The sequence below is a fragment of the Scedosporium apiospermum genome, assembly GCF_000732125.1.
Source record: "Scedosporium apiospermum strain IHEM 14462 chromosome Unknown SEQ_SAPIO_0143, whole genome shotgun sequence".
NCBI classification, from domain to species: domain Eukaryota; kingdom Fungi; phylum Ascomycota; class Sordariomycetes; order Microascales; family Microascaceae; genus Scedosporium; species Scedosporium apiospermum.
This window is the reverse complement of record NW_015971844.1, coordinates 1,442,301-1,465,021: the sequence shown is the minus strand read 5'-3', so window position 1 is coordinate 1,465,021 and position 22,721 is coordinate 1,442,301. Positions and strand designations below refer to the sequence as shown.

At 51.1% G+C, this 22,721-nt stretch overlaps 3 protein-coding genes and 1 pseudogene across 3 annotated transcripts; 2 read left to right on the top strand and 2 right to left on the bottom strand.

Moving 5' to 3' along the window:
- Nucleotides 1-8,764: 8,764 nt before the first annotated feature.
- Nucleotides 8,765-9,454, bottom strand: SAPIO_CDS9702 (annotated as a pseudogene; the record flags this gene model as incomplete).
- A 799-nt stretch (nt 9,455-10,253) lies between these two features.
- SAPIO_CDS9701 (putative SNF2 family helicase/ATPase) lies at nt 10,254-14,813 on the top strand (the record flags this gene model as incomplete). The annotated part of the gene is made up of 5 exons (XM_016791032.1): nt 10,254-12,430; nt 12,495-12,714; nt 12,774-13,614; nt 13,695-14,166; nt 14,225-14,813. 5 exons carry the CDS (start codon nt 10,254-10,256, stop codon nt 14,811-14,813), a joined length of 4,299 nt encoding a protein of 1,432 aa, XP_016639542.1.
- Nucleotides 14,814-15,967: 1,154 nt separating this feature from the next.
- On the top strand, nt 15,968-19,341 carry SAPIO_CDS9700 (Mediator of RNA polymerase II transcription subunit 5; the record flags this gene model as incomplete). Its single annotated transcript, XM_016791031.1, has 5 exons — nt 15,968-16,610; nt 16,700-16,941; nt 17,010-17,585; nt 17,663-18,200; nt 18,260-19,341. The coding sequence occupies 5 exons, from the start codon at nt 15,968-15,970 to the stop codon at nt 19,339-19,341; spliced, it is 3,081 nt and encodes a 1,026-aa protein (XP_016639541.1).
- A 520-nt stretch (nt 19,342-19,861) lies between these two features.
- SAPIO_CDS9699 (Hus1-like protein) lies at nt 19,862-21,036 on the bottom strand (the record flags this gene model as incomplete). Its single annotated transcript, XM_016791030.1, has 3 exons — nt 19,862-19,888; nt 19,956-20,929; nt 20,994-21,036. 3 exons carry the CDS (start codon nt 21,034-21,036, stop codon nt 19,862-19,864), a joined length of 1,044 nt encoding a protein of 347 aa, XP_016639540.1.
- Between the last annotated feature and the right edge of the window lie 1,685 nt (nt 21,037-22,721).

Sequence of the window (22,721 nt, the reverse complement as noted above, 5' to 3'; positions counted from 1 at the left end):
TGAGGGGGTGGGCGGATCAAGAGAGCGAAGGGTGTGTCGAGAGAAGGAAAGGAAACCCCAATGGCACTACTTCGTTCTCCATACCCTCATACGCCTGTGGCCTGGTATTATTGTGAACAGTGGCAGTAGGAAAGGGGCTGAAGGAGTGGTGGTGTTTGAGAAGTATTGGCTGGCTGCAAGAAATAGCACGCTTGCCTGGTAAGGTCAATGATGGACCCTCTCTCTCATGATGGCGTCCCAGGTTCATGGACAACCTTGTTTTTTGGGGGGGGGAAGATGGTCATAGATGGGGATGGACGTGCATACTTCGTAGTGGAGGGGGTGGGATTTTGGGGTGCCCACATCTCAAAAATGGTCTGGTACGGGAGTGGGCCAATCCCGCCTTCCTTCATGTTCTCCACGAGCCCAGGCAAGCAGTTCCCCGATTGTAAGGGTAAGCCAAGGCTTTGGATGGAAATAGTAACTTTGCGGAGAGCCCAGGGTAATCATCTGCTCCAGAAGCTCAGGGGTGGTCAAATATCTCTCCGTTGAAAGATGCGATGGATGTGGGATGGGGAGAGACGTGGGCTAGATCCGAGATAATACGGGCAGAAAATGGGACTAACACGCTAACACTCCACCATGTTCAATGGGGCCTGGTCGCTGTGCTAGTCAGGGAATCAAGGATAAGAGCAGACAAGGGACAAGGGACTGTTGTTAAAAATATCAACAGCTCACTTACATGCGGAATTGAAGAAGACTCCAGGCCAGGTCCCTGAAGTGCAAGGAGTGGATTTGCTGGAAATTACCATTCACACGCTTTGCTCGCAGGGAGGCCAGGATGTCGAATCAAGGGCGTGGTTCACTCTCCAGGTCTTGTTTCACTCTTGGGAATGTGGAATGAAGGTGGGAGTCCGTAGGAATTCATACATGTAAATCTACTTGCACATTCTTGTTTCGATTGAGAAAGTCAATGTTGATTCCCCCAGGAGTACATTACTCCGTACATCCCTCAACCTCATCGAACCTGAGTGGGAGACAGGAATCGTCCAAGGGTGGAGATTATGCAAGACGGCGAGATCCGATGAGCCTCGAGATAAATATAAACTTGATAATAATATATCGACATCATTACTGGAGGAGTGTTTGACTCGGTGGCCGAGTTGGCAATGGCACTGGTACTGAGATGTTATCAATTGATGTCGTTGAAAATATTCATTTTCCATTGTCCCCTGCCAGCAAATCCATCACCATATTAGCCTGGCAAACACCAGTCTTCCAAAAGTCTTCCTCAACAACCGGAACACGAGGCCCATGTGTCGTCAGTTCCAATTTCTAGGACCGTGAGCAAGCAAGATGCATCAATCAATGACAAGGTATATGCGATTACAATATGAGCGGATGTCCTCGCGCGAAATTCACGGCTGGTACAAGTCGAGGGTCAGAGGTTCTCGGCAAGTGAATTTCGGAAACCGCATACGATCTGGATTCAATGACAGTAGTGTACATATGCAAGAAGGGATGCCAAAGCCACTGTTATTGCAAATTATTACTGCAATTATGCTGGGAAAATGTCTCGCCACCTGGCATTTGCCATGCCAAGACCTACGACGTCGGGGTCACAGCGGGGGTGGGCTGCAGCAGACTGCACCGTTGGATCATTTAGAGTACAGAACCAGCACGCGAGGTGATATTAAAAGTGACACGGTTTTTATTTTTATTTTTATTTTTATTTTATTTTATTTTTTCCCTTTTTCCTTTTGGGAGGGATTCTGGTATCTGGCAATGTCAATGCTCCCCGTGAAGGAAAGTTCCGTCCGCCTGGCCGGCACGGTCATGCTCGGACTGAAAGTCAACACCGAAGCGTTTTTGAGGCAAGCCGAGGCCAGAAATAAACCATAAGCACCTTTTTTCGCGATGGATATATAGAGTCAAAGTTCTAACTATATCTGGGAGGATTCTCAGCTCGACAAAGATAGAGAACCAGGTTTAAGATGATATTTGACGATGCGACCCTACAGGCCAGAGGTGGGCTCAAACTTCAAGCCGCTTGTGGGGTGTGGTTTGCAGAATTCCAGGGTCTGAGGATGTTACTCCTGTCATGTTATCCGTGGTCAGACCAAGCAAAGATTAATGTTCAATGTCGCATTTCTTCGAGGTCTAGAAGTACACCATGTACATAAGTTTACATCGGTGTCGTACTGGGCCCAGCCTTTGACCCAAGTTTGAGAAGATCCACTACAGCCCTGGTCATATTACACTTCAGTTGTATTCTGTCTTCCCTTGCCTTAATGGCTGCCGTGTAATATTACTTCGTTCTTCGAAGAGGATGTTTGGACCAAGTTGTTTGGAGTATTATTATTTATTGCTAGTCTTTTATTGGTATAGGCTTTTTATGTTTCATACCATCTTTAGCATCCCAGGCCGCGGGAGGACCGTTGTCATTGCGGTTGCAGGCCGATGAAGCAAGTGGCGTCGGGGGAGCAACTTATGCTCTATCACTTATTCTTGACTCAAATCGAGATATCTCCGATTGAGGCCGACCCAGAAGACTTGGAAGCAGGCGGCTGGCAAGGCTGTGCATGCAAGATGGCTGCAACGTCTCCATATGACAGAAGCAACTGGTCTCTTCACTACCTTTCATGGTTGCAACGGAAATAGGCCCAAAAAATCTGTACAGAGCTATACTGGGCACTCGAATGAGAACTCTTTGGTCCCGGAAAATCCAGTACGGGATGGACACGTCAAAGCAGATGCACCTTACCGATTGTTGGCAAATGTATTCCACTCTTGGATCCTGTCCCTGGAATAGTATGGTCGCGGGGGAGAAATCTACATTACTGATACCAATGGCACTTCTCCATTGTCAATTGATCTTCCTTGAAGTTGGCGTCCTGATATCGTGGGTGCTAGCTCCGCGGGAACCTATGGGAGAAAACGTGGCGCCAAATCGGCGCAATTGCAAAATACTTCGCACCCTCCAAGTAGACGCCACCTCGGAACAATGCTCAACGGGGAATTTGACGGACCGTTCACTGACCGACATCACGTCTTAGGAAGTCGGGACGCCGATAACACCGATGCCCGACGGAGCATTTGCAGCTCGACATGGGATTATCGATCGACTTTCATAGCTATTATTATCTCTCAATTGCCAGCTGAATCCAGCCTGGCATTCAAAAGCAGGTATCCGCAGATCTGGGCTCCCGCAGAACTCTTCCATTCAGCGTGGGATCGAGTTGTAGTTTCAATGTTCTAATTCGTGTGTGGCTGTGCAGCCCTGCCTGCCGAAGTGATCTACATTTAGACTTGGTGATCCTCAATCTGGTGTCAGGAAAGCCACCTTCTCTTTTTCCGAAAAGAGATTCATGCCATGGGTTCCAAAAATGAACACGCCAAGACAAACCAGTCAGGTCCGACGGACACGGAGCCGGTTGAAAGTCGATTGTGCACTTATTTTAGCTCCTTCGGTTTTCGGTCGTGGATAAGTGAGGGATCTTCGAAAAAGTTGATGATTCCTCATGCCACTAACGACCATTCATAGTCACTTGCGTGAAGTACGAGCCTGAAGTAGTGTAGACCCCGGAATTCCCGAGACTGTCAAATTTGCGAACTTGCTACTTGGGAGGCCGGGCGAGACCACGGTAGGATCAGCATCGACGATCGATCCTTTTTGATCCTCAAGGCCAAGGATTCGGTATTCATGCTTAAAATTAGGGGGTTCTCGGACCCGAGTTATGCTAAAGAAACATTGTTCTTCAAGGAAACAAGACCCTCAGTTACCCCGGATTGGATGGACAGACAGACATCTTTCAGAAAACATCATTGCCACCGTGACATTTAGACCCTGCGCCATTTCCTGATTTAGAGCCCTGCCACGAGAATGGCCACTTTCACTAGCATATAGCGTGCCTTGTATGTGTGCCATCATCCCCATCGCCGGGTGGATTCCGGATCAAGGATTCCTTCTCTTTCGAAGTTCGGCCTTTACTAGCCGAACGCGAGATAGGACAGGAAGTCGTGCGATGTGGATGCATTCTCGACTCCACTCAGCGACTCCTCGAAGAGGACGACTTTCACCCTGGTTTACTATTTACATTTACCGAGCAAGGTTTCTTGGGCGATTTACGTTTTGGTATTAGAAGGCAGAAAGTCTGCTATACTAGTCTCCTTCTGTTTCTCTGAAACATCGTTTGATTTTTTTTTTTTTTTTTTTTTTGTCAAAAATAGATGTGCGAAGTATCTATCTCCAGCACAATTCACTTGCGGCACAGAATAATTTTTGGGGGCTGCGATGCTTTTAATTTGATTCCTGTGGATGTCGGAAGCGCACTTCATCCATCGCCTATCATCTTTTTCTCATTGTTATGCTTGCACTCTTTGCGGGCTATTTCCGGTATTGTGGTGTGCTGTCGGCAGTCCCAGTCGATGTCGATGGCAAACCTTGATGTGCTGGTTGTTGTTGATCATCAACGAGATTCGCCGTCGACTTGCCGATCAAGATACAATGCTTCAACTACCCACTAAATCACATCCAATGGCGAATGAGCTTAATAGTTCAATGCTGAGAGGTGAGAGGCGTCCTCGGTGTAACCTGGTATCAAAAGCAAAGTGGCTTCAGCCATTCTTTGAGGCCCGATTTCTACACTCCGAAGTAATCCACTTGGTGAGAGAGTGATATCGTGATTTGGGGATACTCGAGACTTGGCGAACTCGGTTGAATTACTCATCTGACCGACGACTTCCCAATGGCACGCCCAATCCCCTCTTTTTTGAAGTTTAGTGTTTCCTCTGCCAAAGATTGCGACGGTCCCATAATGCCAGGGCCTCGTGGTACGTATCGCGCAAAACCCCTCGAATTAAGCAATGGGTGAGCATGTCGATCACCCCAATTCCCAAACAGTTGCTGTTAAAAATAGATTTCGTCCCATCCACGCCCCCGGCTTGGGTTTGGGTCCAAGTCTTGGTGGGTCAGATTTGGAGTACCAGTATGTACCGAGGTATGAAGTAGTGTAGTGTACTATCAGTCCTCCCTCACCCTTGCGTGCCACATTTCACGTTGGAGTTGATGCTCCGACTTTGGTCTGTGGAAAATATCAAGCAAGACCCTGCTTCGAGTTGCACGTATAATTTCCGGGACAAACTTGGTCTCCACTCTCTTTGGAGAACAAATTGACGATTCGAACCCCGGATGGGTTTTAGCAGTGATGAACGGCGCCGGTCCCACATCCTAGACGATGCAACGAAGTGATTTCTTCCTCTGTCTTTTTCGACTTCTTTTTATGGCTGCGGGGATTTTCTCAACGACATCATAGCCTTGTCACCTTGAAATTACAAGCTACCACTGAGGTAAGTCTCCTTCCGTTTCTCGTTATCGTCCGCCTGACCATGGCCGATACGACCAGACCCCGAATAGAAAGTATTATGTAGCATCGTGGCCATAAAAGACGCTCGTGTAAGGCACCACACTCGTCGTGTTATCCAATTTCTTGTGAAGGAACCTCTAAAAAGTGAGCGGGAAGGAGCGGGTCCCCTGTCCATCTAATTATGTGAGTGCTTCAAAGCTCATCCCTGAGATCAGGGCATAACAAGAGTCGGAAACATCGAGATAACTATTCATCGGTTCAAGGACGTTGCTGGCCAACTTCTACTGGTCGGCACGAGATGGCTTCGGGCTTCAGGGCCAGTGGCGTCTGGACGAGCTAAATTAGCATGGGCCTTGCGCTTCAAAAGGACCTTCCCTCCACGTCACAGACATGTGGAAAACGACGAATGGCATGGTTCGAACCTGGCTTCTAGAGACTGAGATTAAGGTGTAGGCTGGCTAGCCACTCTGCTTTGAGGGTGCCAGCATGGGTCTGCCTGAGGAGCCTGCGCTAGTGTGGTTCCTACCAGCATGGTGTAGGACAATAGGGAAGCACGGTTGGCGTGATACGCAAGGTACTCAAAGGTACACATTCACGCAATGTGTACAAGTACTTCATACCAACCAGGCATCTGCCGTATTAATCGTATTTCCTGCTTTGGAAATCTCAATGCTCCCCAGAGTTCATCGTCATGGCAAAACCGTGATGTACCGGACCAGCTGTTGCACTCCGAGGCTGGTCCCAAGAAACGCATAAAATGTGGGTCGCTGACCGCGCTTTACCTTCCGTCTCCGAAGAATGAGGTCGGGGGCAAAAGAGTCGAGTGAATGTGATGCCAATCCTTCCAGGAGGCAGGAGGCTTCACAACCCAGCAGCCCAGATAACTCAAGGCTAGCGCAAACCAAAGCACCCCCATCCGAGCTAAACTGGTGCTTGAGTGAAGATTGGCCGGTGGTTTGCACGCTAGAACAAGTCAAGAAGTGCCACGGAAAGCAGAGGGACTTTTGGTATTCTGCCTACCGGGTTTCTCGTGCCTCGTCTCCCTGCATTTACGAGCCCAGGGCCCAAATGATGCAGGCTTGCAGCTCTGATGCAAGCCTCGTCTGGGTTTGTGGATGGATGATTCGCCTTGGCCCAGCTGGGCGACAGCATTATCCCCCAGATGGGTGTCGTATTTGTAACCTGCGTGAGCCAAGCAAGCACCTCAATCCCTCACCTTGCTCCTGTCATGCACGGCGTCGGATATTGCGCTCGAAGCTCTGTGGAGGGGGGTGTGCGCATGTACAAGCAAGTACACTGAGACATTGGATTTCCTTAATCGGTCCCGGAATTGTCAACCCATGGACGTGGAGGCAGGGACCGATCGGAGCCGACAAGTAATCAGACAAATCGATTGTCAAGAAGAGGTCACCTTCGCGTTGTCTGTGTAAATGCAGCCTTTCCATGTGGGATCTGCATGAAAGACTGAGGTAGTTTTTCCACTTTCCTTCCCAGTATCCACTCCACTGAAGGATTTACCTTTGCTACAATAGGGCTGCTGTCGGGGGCCAAACCTTTACCCCATTCTACATCCCCAATGGATCAATGATAATCGATCAATATCAGATCGAGTCTTGCTGTTAATCCTAGCTCCCTAGAATACTGAACCAGTAGGGAAGGTTCCCGCGACCTACCAAGACCTTCTAGCCGCTGAAGCTGGCGAACCCAAGGCTTAGGCGCATCCTTGTGGGACGACAATGGGACGCTCTCCATCTTCCATGTTGACTAAAAGCTTACACACACGCCAAAGCTACATCTTACACCACTATCTTCGCCCTTCACCATCAGACTTGGCCCCCTATCCGTCCATCCGCTGTCATCCCAAGCATCAGATTGGAACTTAGTTCCCAGTTCGATGGATCGAGCAATTGTTCCGCTGCGGGACGATGAGCCTAAAACAAGCCACTCCCGAGATTTCTTGCGCTTCCCTGATCTCAGCTGACGTCTTAGGTTGACTCGGCGAGGCTATCGACGTTGAGCTGAAGATAATACTTAAGCGCCCGCTTAGGACTGGACGACACGACACCACCATCAATCATGTCGATCCGATGTGCCTAGCCTAATTTTTCGGGTCTCATCAGGCGTTGCGCGACCCTCCAGGTTCTCTCACACTTTAGTGGTGGGCCGCTTCGACTACAATCTCCACGGTCCTGCCGCTCTCCGCCTGTGTGCTGTTTATTCCTGGGCATAATAAACACACGCAACCTGCTCTCTGGCCGGCTGTCGTTATCGGGTCGCTGGGAAAAGGGGTGTCGCGTCATCCGACTCGACTCAAGCGAGCCCAAGGCACCCGAAAAAATACGATATCTTCACCGTCTCATGCTACCCCTCCTGGCTCCGGGGGCTCGCGACGTCTTTCATCTCCTTCGTCAAGGTGTCATCACATCGTCAATTCTTTGCTTTATGCATTGACGACTCTTTTAATAGAACCATGATCATTAAGACTTCGGCAGTCGGTAGCAACGCGCCTGTTGGTCCTTTAAACTTGTCTCACGGCGTAAGCAACGTCGAACATTCCTCCGAACCGCTTCGTCTCCCGCACCACTCTCCAGGGTAACTCTGGAAAGGGAAACGTCGAGTGTCCATCACCGTCAGTTTGCCAATTCGAATGAAAAGACGGGCCACATCTGCTACCATAGACCCACGCCCTCTCTCAGCTCCGCCATCGCATTCCATACCATTTTGGATGTTTTTAGGAACCCAGCATACTTTTGCGCCTGCAGCCCTACAGGTACGCCCTTACTTTGTTCGAAGTGGCAGACGGGTAAGGTGGGATAAGCGTGGCTATCGCTATTTTTGCGACACATCCGCCACGTTTCGAGGTTGCATGATGTTCTATTTCGACCCCTACTGCTTAGACAGGCCTGGTGAATAAAGGGATGGAGTCGAATTCTCCTTGCCCTCGCCTTCACTTCGTCGCCAACCTCGTAGGCATATCCGCAACTGGATGGCGTTGATCTATCTCTGTGGAGCATAGCCTGTCCATTCTTAGATGAAGCTAAGTCGGCCCCGCCGTCCGGGTCAGAAACTGGAGATACTACTAAAAAAGGGGTTCGCGGGTGCCTGGAGGCTATTCATGGAACTTCGACTGAGGACGAAACCAATCCATCCTAAGATTGGAAATCGAGAGATATTTCTTGCATCATCTATCGACCAAGAGAGAAGAGGGCCGGAAAATGGGGGTCTAACATGGAGGGTTTACAGATTAACACCTTATCCCTCTCGGCTATGAGCTCAGACTCGAAGCTAATAATAATAGTAATTTACACGGGACGTTGAGAGGATCTAAATCGATCGTCGTGGACTATTGTACAGGCAGAACTGGTGATCAAGGCCTCCCGGTGGCTATTCAAAAAAACACAGCACATCATGAGTTCTCCTTAGTGACCTTGCTGCGCCTCTCGAGCGGCCTTGCGCTCGGCCACACGCCTCTTGAAGCGGACCTCTGCCTTCCTCCTCTCTCCTCCGTCAACCTTCTGTCCGCGGCGGAACTCCCACATGCCCTCGACTATCGTGACTTGAGATAGGCCATTGCCAACGGGTGTCGCATAAGGTCCCGAAATCTTGTTTGCTCCCCTGACCCTGTAGTCTTCCACCTTGGCCTTCTGCTCCGTCGATACATCTGACAGGCTGCTTCCGGCAGGGACGTTGACGACGGTCTTCTTATCCGTCTTCAAGTCGTGGTGGACACCGAGGAACGCCTTCCCATCCTCGACATACTTGAAGTCTCCGCCGGGTCCAAACTTGCCCTCGCGATACCTCCTAAGCCAGTGGAGGAGGTATCTCCGCGTCCGGGCGGGCTCGATGCCAAGTTCCTTCAGTTGTGGTGAGGTGAGGGTGAACAGAGCTTCCCAGGACGGGAACTTGTCGGAGTACTGGCTGAGACTTCGACCGATTATGCGTAGGAAGGACTCGGGGTTCGGTACGATGGGGATGGGAGGCGGAATCGGTCGAGGAACAGACATTTTGGAGCTGTGGAGGCATCGCACTTGCCCTCCGCGGGGGAGAAGCGGCGCATTGGGCCTGAAAAGGCTAAGGGAAGAGAGGATTTGCCTTGGTCGCATGGTCATAATGAACTATGGATCAAAGGTTAGCTGTCTTGTTGGGCATAGTATTCAAAACGGATGTTGAGAGGCTTAGCTTACACCATGAATCTATACTTCTTCTATGGTCTCAATGTTTGAGGAGAGTAACTTGTAGAGCGACAGAAAGTGCTCTCTCGGTCTGTCCAGGCAAGCACTCAATCGAATCACCTTCAATTGGTGACATGAAATCTTGAAGCTTGAGATCGCGATTCCCTCCAATTTTTCCATGATTCAGCCATTGGCCGATTCCCTCGAGTAAAGTGGGACTTGGCAGTTAATTCACGTGACCACGCATGTTCGGCCATGGATTACCGATTTGACCGATGGTGGGGGCCACGTCCAGTCGCGTCACACAATACACCGTGCAAAGTGGCAAGGCTCGTCAGCCTCTCCTTCCCCTCCAGATGGAACCCTCAACTCAGCAACACAAGTGTTGCATATTTATTTCTCATTCCCTCCGATGCCACCTTGAATTTTCCATCCATCTTCATCCCACAGAGGCCTCTTCGAGCGGTTACCAAGCTCGACTGGCTCCTTATCTTCCAGACTCATCGCTGCGCCCTCCATCCCTTGCCCCTCGCCCCTCCATATGCACCCAGCCCCAGCTCAATGACTGGATACAGCGGGCAAACATCTTGAAGTTACAATGCCGGGTTTACCTCGAAGGCGGGGAAGGGGAGGACTCGCTATGAGAATACAGAATGGAACTTATTTTAAAATTGGAATTGATGGTACGCATGGCCGAGTCTGATATTGATGCTCAATCTACCGTTACTTACTCTCAATGATAGATTCATTCCCAATCGGCCTCATCGATCATCTCAACTCCCTGCCCCTTGAAGCCGATCGCGACGATCGGCCGTCCAAAAAGCCGCGACTCGACATTCCCGCCGTAGAGCCTCTCGTCATTGGCCGCGGAGACTTGACCGTATCGAGGAAGCAGCCAGACGCCGAAGACGCCAACCTCGACAACTTCTCACGATTCAATGTTGGTGAATACCTGACAGTGTCATTGTTTCCAGAGTCTAGATATCCGAAGGACGTGGTTTTCCTCGGATTGGCCTCTCGACCGAGATCGCCAGCAGGGTTCTTGGATGCGGGACTGGCTCTATCCAGCAGTTCCATCGGCCCCCAGGTTACGACGATTATCCGGGCAGCAGGCAACAATGGATTGAAGCGTTGCCAGGAAGCTGGATTCTCATCAGTCATCAACATCATAGTTTCGCGCTGTGATGACGTCCTCGATATTCATTTCTCGTTCGAGCTCCATTGGCAGCCGAGGAGTCAGTATCATGACCAATTGGGCCACCAGTCGTACCAGCTGATTCGGAACGTGATCAACACATTCTTTCCTCCAGATGGAGAATCTTCCACAGATAGTGAGGAATGGTCACCATTGGACTTCTACGAAGCTGCATATGTCCCTTCTAAAGATGATCCTATCTCGGACTCTATCACTATTCCTGGAATGACATCCACCCTTTACCCCTTCCAAAGAAGGACGTTGCAATGGCTTCTGAGACGAGAGGGCATTGAATGGATAAAGACAGGTGATGATGCTTCAGGTATTGTGCAAGAGATTGATGAGGAATCACCTGGCTGCCTCCCTCTCTCGTTCCGGGAGGTGCATGATCTGAAAGGCACACCATGCTATCTTAGCAAGGTCTTCCACCTAATTTCCACTGATTTAGCCCAGTTCCGTGCTTCAGAGCAGCTTCTGAAAGGAGGCATCCTTGCAGAAGAGATGGGTCTCGGGAAAACTCTGGAGATGATTGGGCTTATACTACTTCATCCTCGGCCTGAAGGCGGTCCTGAGCCTAACTTCCTCGACCCAAACAACGTCAGCCCGATTAACGCGACGTTGATTGTGACTCCCGCGTCCCTTCGTAGACAATGGATGGACGAGCTCTCCCGACATGCACCCCATCTTCGGGTTATGCATTATTCTGGGTGTAAGACCAAGACCCGGGAGGAAGAAGTTGACCTTATCTGCGAGCTATCCGAGCAGGATATTGTAATCACTACATATTCTGTTCTCGCGACTGAACTCAACTATGTCTTGGAGCCTCCCGCCCGAGCCATGCGTCACGAGAGGAAGTATTACCGCACAAAATCTCCCCTGATGCAACTTTTGTGGTGGCGGGTTTGCTTGGATGAAGCACAGATGATAGAAAGCGGAGTCAGTCGCGCAGCGGAGGTCGCTAAACTTATCCCCCGAGTCAATGCCTGGGGTATAACAGGTACTCCTGTGAAGAACGCCGTCCAGGATCTACGAGGGTTGTTGATCTTCTTGCGCTACGAGCCGTTCAACTTCCTAACGGAATCATGGAAAGACCTCACTACAAGATATAAGCCCATCTTCCGACAGCTTTTCAACACACTGGCGCTCCGACATACGAAAGCTATGGTTCGGGACGAGATTAGGCTCCCTCGGCAGAACCGATATGTTATCACCATGCCCTTTGCGGCAGTGGAAGAGCAGCATTATCAATCCATGTTCAAGAAGATGATTGAGGAATGCCACCTTGATACGCAGGGTACGCCTCTAGTCCCAGAGTGGAAGTCAGAGGATTACCACGAGAAAATGAGCAGCTGGCTCAACAGACTCAGACAAGCGGCACTTCACCCGGAAGTTCTAATCCGGCGCCTATATGGTGGCACAAAGAATCGGCCCATGAGAACGGTTGACGAAGTCTTGGATGCCATGATAGAGCAGAACGAGAAAACTATCCTATCAGAGCAAAGGTCTTATCTCATGTCAATGCTTACCCGAGGCCAGCTGCTTGAGAATGGACCGCGCGTCAAAGAAGCGCTCGCCATTTGGGAGAAGGTGAGAGACGAGATAGGTCTCATGGTTGACGAGGCTCAAAAGAAACTTGATAACGCCGTTCGTGAAGCTACTAATGGCCGCGTGTCGGTGGACGGCGCCGATGGTTATGAATTGGAGAATGAAAGTTATAGGTACGATATACCTGCATCTGTGCCACTCACACTATCAAGGAACTATCCACTGACATCATTACAGCCAGGAGCATCAGAGCAACATATCCGAGCTGCGGCGGAGATTACGATCGGTCCTCGAGGTCCAGCACCGAGCAGTCTTCTTCTGCGCTGATGCGTATTTCCAGATTAAGGAGAATAAAGATTTTACCCAGCCTGACTCGGAAGAATATAAGAGGCTTCAACGTCTCGAGGACGAAGGCTACGAACAGGCTAAGTCAATTCGTAGAAAGATTTTGACTGAGGTGAGTAGACCTGGCTGCGTTTCACTCGTCGCAATTCTGTATATCTAACTTTCAAGCAGAGTTATCGGAAAACCGAAGCTTTGAGGAACCGCCTCTCCAACCGAGCGTCGGACCAATCCTTCACGACAATTCCGGAATTGGTCGTGAAAAGTGAGCGCGGTTTAGAGTCACGACCCTTGCTAGAACAGCTCGAGGAATTGTATGAGATGCTCAACCGGCAAGCCGACCAGCTGGACGAGTGGAGGGAGGAGGTGATCCAAATTTTGCTCCAGCCTTTGGTTGACGAAGAGTCTGAAGGCCCCGCTGAGCAAACCGGAGAGGAATTTGCAGATTCGACGAAGTTACAGGATAAGCTAGTAGCCTATGTCTCTGTCCTACGAGCAGCCATTGCGGATCGACAAGATGCGATTACGGGTCAAACCAACGAGCGTGTCCGTCATGAGATGCAAATGGAGACCGCAAACGCCCTAGACGGCACCGTATCACACGGGCCATTGTTCCTTCAGCTGCGGGAGATTCGTGATCGGCTCAAGCCGGACCCCGCTGTTGCGTCAATGCGCGGCATAATCAGCGCCCTACGCCAGGTCAAAAATCGGTATTTCAAAGATGACGCGAATGAACGGCAAGCCATGGAGGCCAAGATTGTGAATCTCCACATGCAGGCCATCCAGAAAGACTCAATGGCGCAAACTAAAGTCGCGACCAGTCTGGAATCGGAGTTGGAACTATTCACATCAACGATGAATGCTCGGGTGGAATACTATCGCCAACTTCAGGCGGTATCTGATAGTGTTATTCCGTATGAGGGCGAGAAGGATGAAGAGACTATGCGTAAGATGCGCGCCGCAGAAGAAAAACTTCAGCAGAAACTCGCCGCAGCCGAGTCGAAGCATAGATACCGTAAGTCCATTTTTTTCCCCCTCTCAACCACAAAACCCCTTTCACCCGGGCCCAGGGAACTAACGCGCGTTGGGATAAAGTCATTAATCTCAAGGAGACGGGCTCGAAGTCGAGCGAGCCTAGAATTTGCGTGATCTGCCAGACACCGTTCGTCGCCGGTGTACTAACGATTTGTGGTCACCAGTTCTGCAAGGAATGCATGATGCTCTGGTTCCGGGCACATAGAAACTGCCCGGTGTGCAAGCAACACCTCAAGCCTTCTAATCTTCACGACATTGTTTTGAAGCCACAGCAATTGCGGATCCACGCTGAAGATCTTGGCGGCAGAAGCGGCGAGGCTGGAAGTAGTAACTCAGGGTCAGGCAGCTCAAGGCATGGTGGGCAACCGTCGCAGTCGGTGATATACACCCAGTTCAGCCCAGAAAAATTGGATGCGATCAGGAACATTGACCTGGATGGACCATCCTTTACGACCAAAGTCGACAATCTAGTTCGGCATCTACTCTGGCTCCGACAGGTTGATCCGGGCTCCAAGTCAATCATCTATTCCTCGTAGGTCTAACAAGATGAAGAAGATCTCAGAAGTACTGATGCTAATGGCCGGTTACAGATTTTCCTATTTCCTCATCATTCTAGAGAACGCCTTCAAGCAACATCGGATCGGCTACACCTCAATCACAAAGCCGAATGGCATCAAGACATTCAAGGAAGATCCGAGCATCGAGGCGTTCGTTCTTTATGCGCGATCTCATTCGAGTGGATTGAATCTCGTCAACGCAAATCACGTTTTCCTGTGTGAGCCGCTGCTTAACACCGCCCTGGAACTCCAGGCTATTGCCCGAATCGATCGGATCGGTCAACAACAGGAGACGACGGTCTGGCTTTATCTCATCGATGGCACAGTTGAAGAGTCCATCTACAATCTGTCGCTGAGGCGCCGCATCGAACATCTCGGTCGCGTGACGAAAGGAAAGTCGCAAGAGACGACGGCAGAGCAGCTTGACATGGCAAACGCGCTGGAGATGGAACAGGCGCCGCAGTTGTCGCGCCTCATCCGCAAGGATGGCATCGGTGGTGAAGTGATTGACAAGCGTGATGTTTGGCAGTGCCTCTTTGGGCAGAACCCCGAGCCGTCACAGAGTGGTCCATCAACTCAAGGTGTGTGGTCTTCTACGTCCGGGGAGGTTGAGGAGAGTTAGGTAGCACAAGTGTGTTTGCGCTGCGATAAAGGGAATGGGATCTCTCTCCATAAGACGTGGAAACGTGCATACGTGCTATTCGTTTACAAGCACGGAGTGGTTATGACTGTGATGACTGTCAGTTGTTTATATAAAAGATACCATTTTCAAAACGTTTTCTGTCGGATGATGTATATATGAAATAAAGATGTCAAGGCTTATCATGAATGGTGTTATTGAACTTTGGACTTTGAGCCCCTCAAGCCCCAAATCACGACTTGACCAAGAATGCTGCGATACAAGAATCCTATCATTTGTACCGCTTCCGCTCTTTCCACTAACCATCGCCTCACAACTACTTCCCCGGGCAGGCATTAGCTGAATTAATAGCTTGGAAATGTCCGAAATTAACTGAATGCACATAGTTGACTGTGTATGACCAAAGAGACGACTTCAAATGTAGTACATCTGGGACTATAATATCGGCAAGACATGGCGAGGGTTGGCCAAGTTCATCATCTCCCATTGTTTCTATGTTTATTAGGGGAAACGGGGGCTTTTCCGCTGGCATTGTGACGGATTGTTGATCGAGGTGTTTTCTACTTCGTTGAAGAAGTTTCCCTCTCGACTATAAATTGTCTTTCAATAATTTGTTGAGGTAGGTCAAGTCGCTGTGGATTTGAAGATTGAGGCTGATTTTAAGAGTTCAATTGACTTGCCGAAAGTGGCTCTGGGCGGCGCCTTCTGGGTGCATCAATTTATGGGCGTCATCTCGAGAATGCTCTTTAGCAGCAACAACAACAACGAAAATAGCTATCATCCTCACATTCCCCTGTTCTCCACCATACTTTGCTCCGGCTGCCTCATCCTATGATGGCGCATGATAGTGTATCACCACAAACCTTTTCCGAAGAACGAACCTAGCCTAGTCACAGCTCTGTCACAAGATAGCCTAGCATCCGCAGATCTTAGCTTCAGCCTTACCTCTCATCTCGCCCTCTTCTCCATCGACTCTCCGGCCTCGACGAATTGTTGTGGCAAACCTGTTCCCGCGACCTCGACATACTTCTTCCCGCGATGTCGAGGTCCTTTATCTAGCCATTAATTCATACACGTTACCATAGCGCACTACAATTTCACCGTCGAGCCGTGCCACGTGTTCTGGAACCGAAGCCATGGCGAGCCGCGATCTCGTCCTCCGAGTTCAGCTCGCCTCGATGAAGGAATGGGGCGACTTTCTCGACAAATGCCTCTTTAAGCGCCTAAGCATTTCGAAATTTGAGTCCTTCGTACCCCATCTCCGATCCAAACACCCTCTCCCCCCCGACGCCATCGCCGACCTCCTCCTCCGCCCCCGCGCCGGCAACAACGACTGCCTCGATCCCCGAATTCCCCTCTATATCCAAGCCGTCCTCGAGCTTGAATATATCGACGCTCCGGCCATCCTAAAGGCCCTATACCGCTACTCCACATCTCATACACAATCACATAGCGACGTCCAGGACCTACCGCCCGTCCGATGGCGGAGTTCCTACTCCGCCGAGGAGGTCATGTTCTACCGTCTGACCAAGGCCGTGGTGCATGGCACCGGGATTAGGACGCCGAGCGACGCGCTGCGCATGATGGATATCGTGGCCAAGTGGATGGCGCTCTTCACGGCCGCCTTTGCGACCTTCGCTGCCGATGTCATGGGTCAACTAGAAAATGCCGGTCCGAGGGAGGAGATGGAGTCGGCGCGGGCGGCGTTCGTGGCGCTGCTTCTGAGCGTGTGCGAGAATCCCGTGTTGTTAAGGACAGTGGGTAGACCGATTGCAAAGAGTAAGTCTTTTGAAGACCGGTCATCTTCTAGCTTGCCGGGGTAGGCTGGTCGGACTGGAGAATAGGCCGCTAATCCTGTGTGTTCACAGAGGCGCGGAAAGCTATGCTAGACAGCCTTGTCAACTTCGTACCAACTCTGCAGATTGCGTCCATCGCTGAACGTTTGGAGCTCTTCCGATCGACGCTAGCTAGCTTTGAGCCCGCCGAGAAGCCAAAGGATGGGGGTCTAGAAGAGATGTTAGATTCCAGTGTTGGTTTGGACAGCGTCATACTACCAGAGCTACCTATCTCCAATTCTCGGGCGGGGCTATACATTTATCTCAACGCATGTGTAAGTGCGGAGGTCCTTGACGTCTCTTGTGAGGTACCGAGAGAGACTTACGTGCGTTTCGTTTCTAGTTTGTTGGGAGGCCGCTGCTCGATGACCACGCTTTATTTGCGTATCTTCATAACCGTTACCAGGGAGATGTACAAACTACAGCCGTCGACCTGATCCTAGCCTCCTTCGACGTGCTCGCGAACGCAGTCTTTAGAAACGATGGGCACAAAACAGCCCACCTCCTACGATCCTACCTAATCAACAAGCTCCCTCTTCTCCTAGTCGCTCTCGGCCATTCCCTGTTCCCGCCCACCACGCCTGAGTTCTGCATCACCGAAGCGCTGAGCCAGGTTGATACCAACACTTTTCCCACCCTATCATCCATGTTCGACGATAGCCGCAACAACAACCCGCTCACGGATAATGTGCGGGAGGAGTTTTGTTTCGCTTGTTGTCTGCATAACCTCATGCCCCAGTCTCATATTGAAACCCTTCTGGGGGAGAACAGTTATCAGACGTTACCCTCGGGTGGTCGCTATGTGAAGGATGATTTGGTGCGGGACTGTGCCGCGGATCCAGAGAAGATCCAGAGCTTGATAGGGGAGCTGGACAATATGGATGGAAATGTGGGCGCTGTGTGCCAGGCGTTAACAGAGGTAAGACCCCTTTTATTCACCCTCTAAGCTATCCATTTATTTTTTTTTCTTCATTACTCACAATGCTATGTGGATAGGTGCTCGGACGTCTTTGCGCAAATAAGGAGACTATGTCCTTGAAGACGCTCTGCAGCCAACTAGCTAGGAAGCCTCAGAGTCTAGATGTCATGCTTCTCTTTGCGAAACCTGCAACTATTCTCCAGCCCATCTGCGATCTTCTAGACAATTGGCGGTACGAAGAGGACCAAGGCGAATACCAGCCAGTCTATGAAGAATTCGGCTCCATCTTGCTTCTACTTCTCGCGTTCGCCTACAGATATAATCTGACGCCGGCCGATATCGGTATCAGGTCCCGAGACTCCTTTGTTGCGAAGCTCCTCACCCAGGGCCACCTTAGCAGGCCGTTGGGCGACCTCACGGAGCAGGAGAAGGGCCATCTCGATGGCTGGATTCACGGGCTCTTCGATACCGACGCGGGTGGTCTGGGAGACGAGCTCATGTCTTCCTGCCCACCCCAGGACTTTTACCTCCTCATACCTACGCTGTTCCTGAACATTGCGCTTGCCTTCGGGTCCGGGCGCCTTACCGAAGAGACCCTCAAGGGCGGTCTCGAGTGTAAGTGTCTACATTCGCGGCTAGAGAGTTGTTAGACTTCCGACTAACTTAGGAAATAGATCTCGTTGATACTTTCCTCCTTCCTTCTCTGGTCACGGCGATCCGGTTTTTGTCGGATTACCTTTGCAATGATCGGCAGGAAGAACAGAAGGCAATTATCAAGATTTTACAGCTACTTTTAGCCCCGAACGCAATTTCGACGGAGGCCTCGACAATGCTTTCGTCGGTATTGAACCTGGTTGCGAAACCACTAGAGCACTCCCTACGGGCGTATCAACGTCGGGACCCTAATAATGCCCAGATTGAGCCGCTTCTGCGTACGTTGAAAGACAGCCTACCTCTGTCGCGTAGGACGGGAGGGGCAGAGCACAACGAGGTTGAGTCGTGGAGCAGCACCGCATCGGGAGGCCTAACCATGTCCATCAAGCATACGATGAATGGATTCGTGCAATGGAGTTTACAGCCCGCTAGTGTCAACGCCATGCCAACTTCCTACACGCACCGGCAGGTACTCTGCGGCCTACAGATGCTCGGGGCCTCGCGGATGCTACGCATCATCCTCGACGAAGTCCAACAGCAGTCCGAAGCCGGCAACGCGAGCATCGTGTACGACGTAGCCACGGCGCTCATATGCGCGCCAGACGTCAGCAACGACCCTCCCCCGCCACCCAACATGCAAACGCTCGACGAGTCGGGCAACGTGCCCCCCGTGCCGCAGCGGCAGCTCAGCCTCCGTGAGGCCCTCAAGACCGAGGCCGAGAACTTTAGAAAGCTGCACAAGAAGGACCCGGCACTCGCTGAGATCGTCGTGCGGCTTCATCGGAAGGTCGAGGCCCAGATGACGCCTTCGCAAGCGCAGATACTGCAGGCTGATCTCGGTGCCTCTATAGATACTTCGGACGTCGTGCATCAGGCAGCTGCTAATGCCGCTGCTGCGGCCGCCGTGGCCGCGACGGGCGCGGGTGATCCCATGCAGATGGATTCCGTGGGGCTGGATATGATGGCAGGCGTCACGGGGAGCGATTTTGGTATGGGTGGATCGGGGAATGGGGGATCGCTAGATTTGAGCGAAGATATCTTCGGTCTTGATTCCGGGATGGACACGTTTGATATGTGGGGGGACATGATGGAGACGAGTTGAGGGCGGTGGAAGGAGCGAGCACGGGTCTGGGGAGGGTTTCGCTATTTGGAGGGTAAAACAGGACAACTGGGTGCCTTCTAGCGTCTCTGGGTTGTTTAGGGAGTTGAAGAGCGTTGCAATTACAATCGTAGAGAATCGATTAGTGCATTATTAGTAGAAGCGAAACCTAAATTAAAGAAAGCGGGATTTCGAATATGATCTGGTCTGTCCACCATCCTCTGTTGAAACGAGGAGGAGCAAACTAGATCGACTGGCTTCGACGGTGATTTAACAGTCCGTTTCCCTCCATGGAGGTATGTAGACGGAAGGGATTGTGTCATGACAGCTTTTACGAAAGGGGACTACTTTTGTTCATTTCAGAAAACAGGGTATCAATAATTGTCCTCTAAACGCCTTCCTAAACATATGCCCAGCTAGTCTTCTCACTTTTAGTTTTTCCTCTTCGTTTCCTTTGAAATGAAAACCGAAGGAATATGCCACATTCCATAACATCCTCAGCGCTGGCTGGATCTCCTTTCTATCATTGCGCATACGATTGAACGTAATACTACAAACGGAGAGTTAGTAAACACAACCTCATTCAGCATGTTAGTCCAGGGGAGCGAGCCACTCACCGTCATGACCGACTCCTCAGCCATCGTATGCTCATCAAAATGCGAGATGTAGCAATACAGAATCAAAGCATGATCGTCTATAAAGCTCCCAATCACCTTCCCCTCGAGCCTCCCAACACTCAACACCCTACTCAGATCCTTCCCGTCAACGCGCACGGTCGCCCAGCGATCGGGCCCAGCCTCGCGAAACCTCGTGCTTGGGTGCTCCTCGATAGGCATGCTCATCTGCTCTTGGTTAAGTTCGGGCGTCACGAGGCCGGACCACTCACTGCAGACGGAGCCACCGTCGGTCTGCACGCGCAGGCGCAGGCTCCCGAACATGTTTGCACTGAGCTCGAGCTTCGCGCTGGAGCGGGACGAGGAGGAGGAGGCGGCCGTGAGGCGGGTGAAGCGGTCGGCTATGGCTTTGAGTTGGAGTAAGGGGGGGAAGGTGATGTTGACGTCTGGGTCACGGGTCTTGGGCTGCATGATGCTCTCGACTGACTCCGGGTAGAGGACGCGGACGGGGATCTCGTGGGTGATGATCTTCTCGCGCTCGCGTCTCAGAGAGGTCTCTAGGTTCTCGACGGGGAAGGTGGATGTGCCGCCGTCATCATCGTCATCGTCGACACCAAAGTTAGTAGTCGGCCTAGGCGGAGGAGCCATACCGCCGTGCGCCGCCGAATTGGTCAGGGTGGTGATGGTCATGGCGAGGATGGGAACTCCATCGGTGCGGCGCTTGGCGAGCTTCATGCTGGCGGAGACGGAGTTGAGGGCGGACTTGAGAGCTCGCTGCAGAGGCGTTAGGGGGATCTCGAGGTCGATGATGTTGTCGACCTCTTTGGAGGAGATGGTGAACTCGTCGAAGATGACGTCCATGTTGAAGCTGGCCCAGACGTGGGAGCCAACGTCGGGGATGGCGGTGAAGCGGGCGACATTGTTGTCGAGGCGCACCCAGGCGATCTTTTCGAGGGATGATAGAGCTGCCGTGAGCTCTGGGGGTGTGCACGAGGTGTATTAGTTTCACAAGTTGCTTGGGGGGTGTGGCGGTTTACATACTTTGGAATGTGCTTATATTCTTCAGCTGGGCGTTGAACCTCATTTCGTCTGTGTGAGGCTCTCAGGCTTAAGCCCCCGGGGTTGGTATCAGACAAGTCCTTGGGCTCGGGGAAAACAGTCTCGTTCGAGCTTGAGGCTCGAAACGATGAAGTGCGAAGAGCTCGCAAGAGATGTGGGGCTTGTTTCTAGGCTTGGAGAATAATTGAAGTATCAATTGTTCACTTCCCGCGTTGTGAGTCGTGACGTATTACTTGGTCCCAGACTGTACAATGTACAATTGAAACACCCCGGACTGCTGTGTGCGGAATGCGGAAACAACTTCGAATTGTCAGTTTTAAAATTGAAGCTTTCGAAACATCCATAATCTTTTATCGTCATCATGCAGGGTAGTTTTTCCACTTCCAAGTCTCGTCACTGCATTGTGATGCCACCGAACAGAACCTGGTTAGACGAGGTACGAAGCAATCACACATACTTCGTACATACAGTGTATCAATTGAAAGTACTTCGGAATGAGGTACAGAAGTACAGAGGTCGTGGACTTCGTCGTGCTGATAGTGCTGACTGTGTTGGAGCCCCACTAGCTTGATCAATCGATTGCCAGCTGTGACAGCCATTGTAGATTAGTTATGCTGCATACCTTGAACGAGGACCGGAGTCTTCGAGATTGTTTTTTGGTAATTCGATCAGTTGGATCAATGGACCTGATTTGGTGCGTATACGCAACAGATATTGCCCCGTCAGCATCTAGATTATCAGGATCAATGTCTCAACTTCATTCCGCAGCGTTGTCAGACTCGAACTTCGTGCAGGCGATGAGAGCAACTTTACATAGCAGAGCGTACACAGGTACGAAGTAACTACACTATTTTGAAAGTGGTCTGCGTGTCGAGACTTGCCGTCCGCACAACCTTGTGCTCTTATCCCCGCTATCTGTGCTGTGCGCCCCTGATCTTAATCTGGCCCTACAAGGTCTGGACAGGGTACTGCCAAGCCTCCGTATCGACGATCAAAGGAAACAATACGCGAGTCATTTTCAACTGCGAAACAAGGGCGGCCCTTCCGAAGTATTGTACATTCGCACCACCACCACCACCAGTCAACCGCATTCCAGATCCTAATCTAGGTTCCCCTGTAACCTAGCCTATCGGGCTATTCGCCGCCCCTCCGCCTCCAACATACCACGTAGTTTACGATCCACTACCGCTGGCGGGAGTGTGGCGGCCTCCAAGTCTCCGACCGGGACTCGGGACTCGAGGCCTGGGTCTTTCACGTGGGCTCTGAGCACGAAGACATTAACCTGGCGGAAGCAGCTCCCTCATGCGTCACCACCGCCGCCATGAAGATAAGAGCAAACGAGCTTCATTTTACTTGTCTCTCTCCCTTTGAGCTTATGTGTATCCTCTCTGGCAGTATGGCCCCAGGAAGTGGATCGCGAGTTAGACACTTGACACTTGACACTTGACAGTCAGTCCCTCCCTCGTGAACACTGACCCCCAGGATAGCTCTGGCGATGAAGTATTGACAAAGTACATCATACTACGAAGTACACCGCCGAGCACACATTTGCTACCCCGATTAACCTGCACAGACCATCAATGTCTTCGGGCAACAATGTACGAAGTACGAAGGTAGGGAGCGACAGCAAAGGACATTCCCTTTGCAACATCCGAGGAATGTCTCCAGCGTTAAGGCAATCTGACGAGACAATTTCTTCAACCATTGATG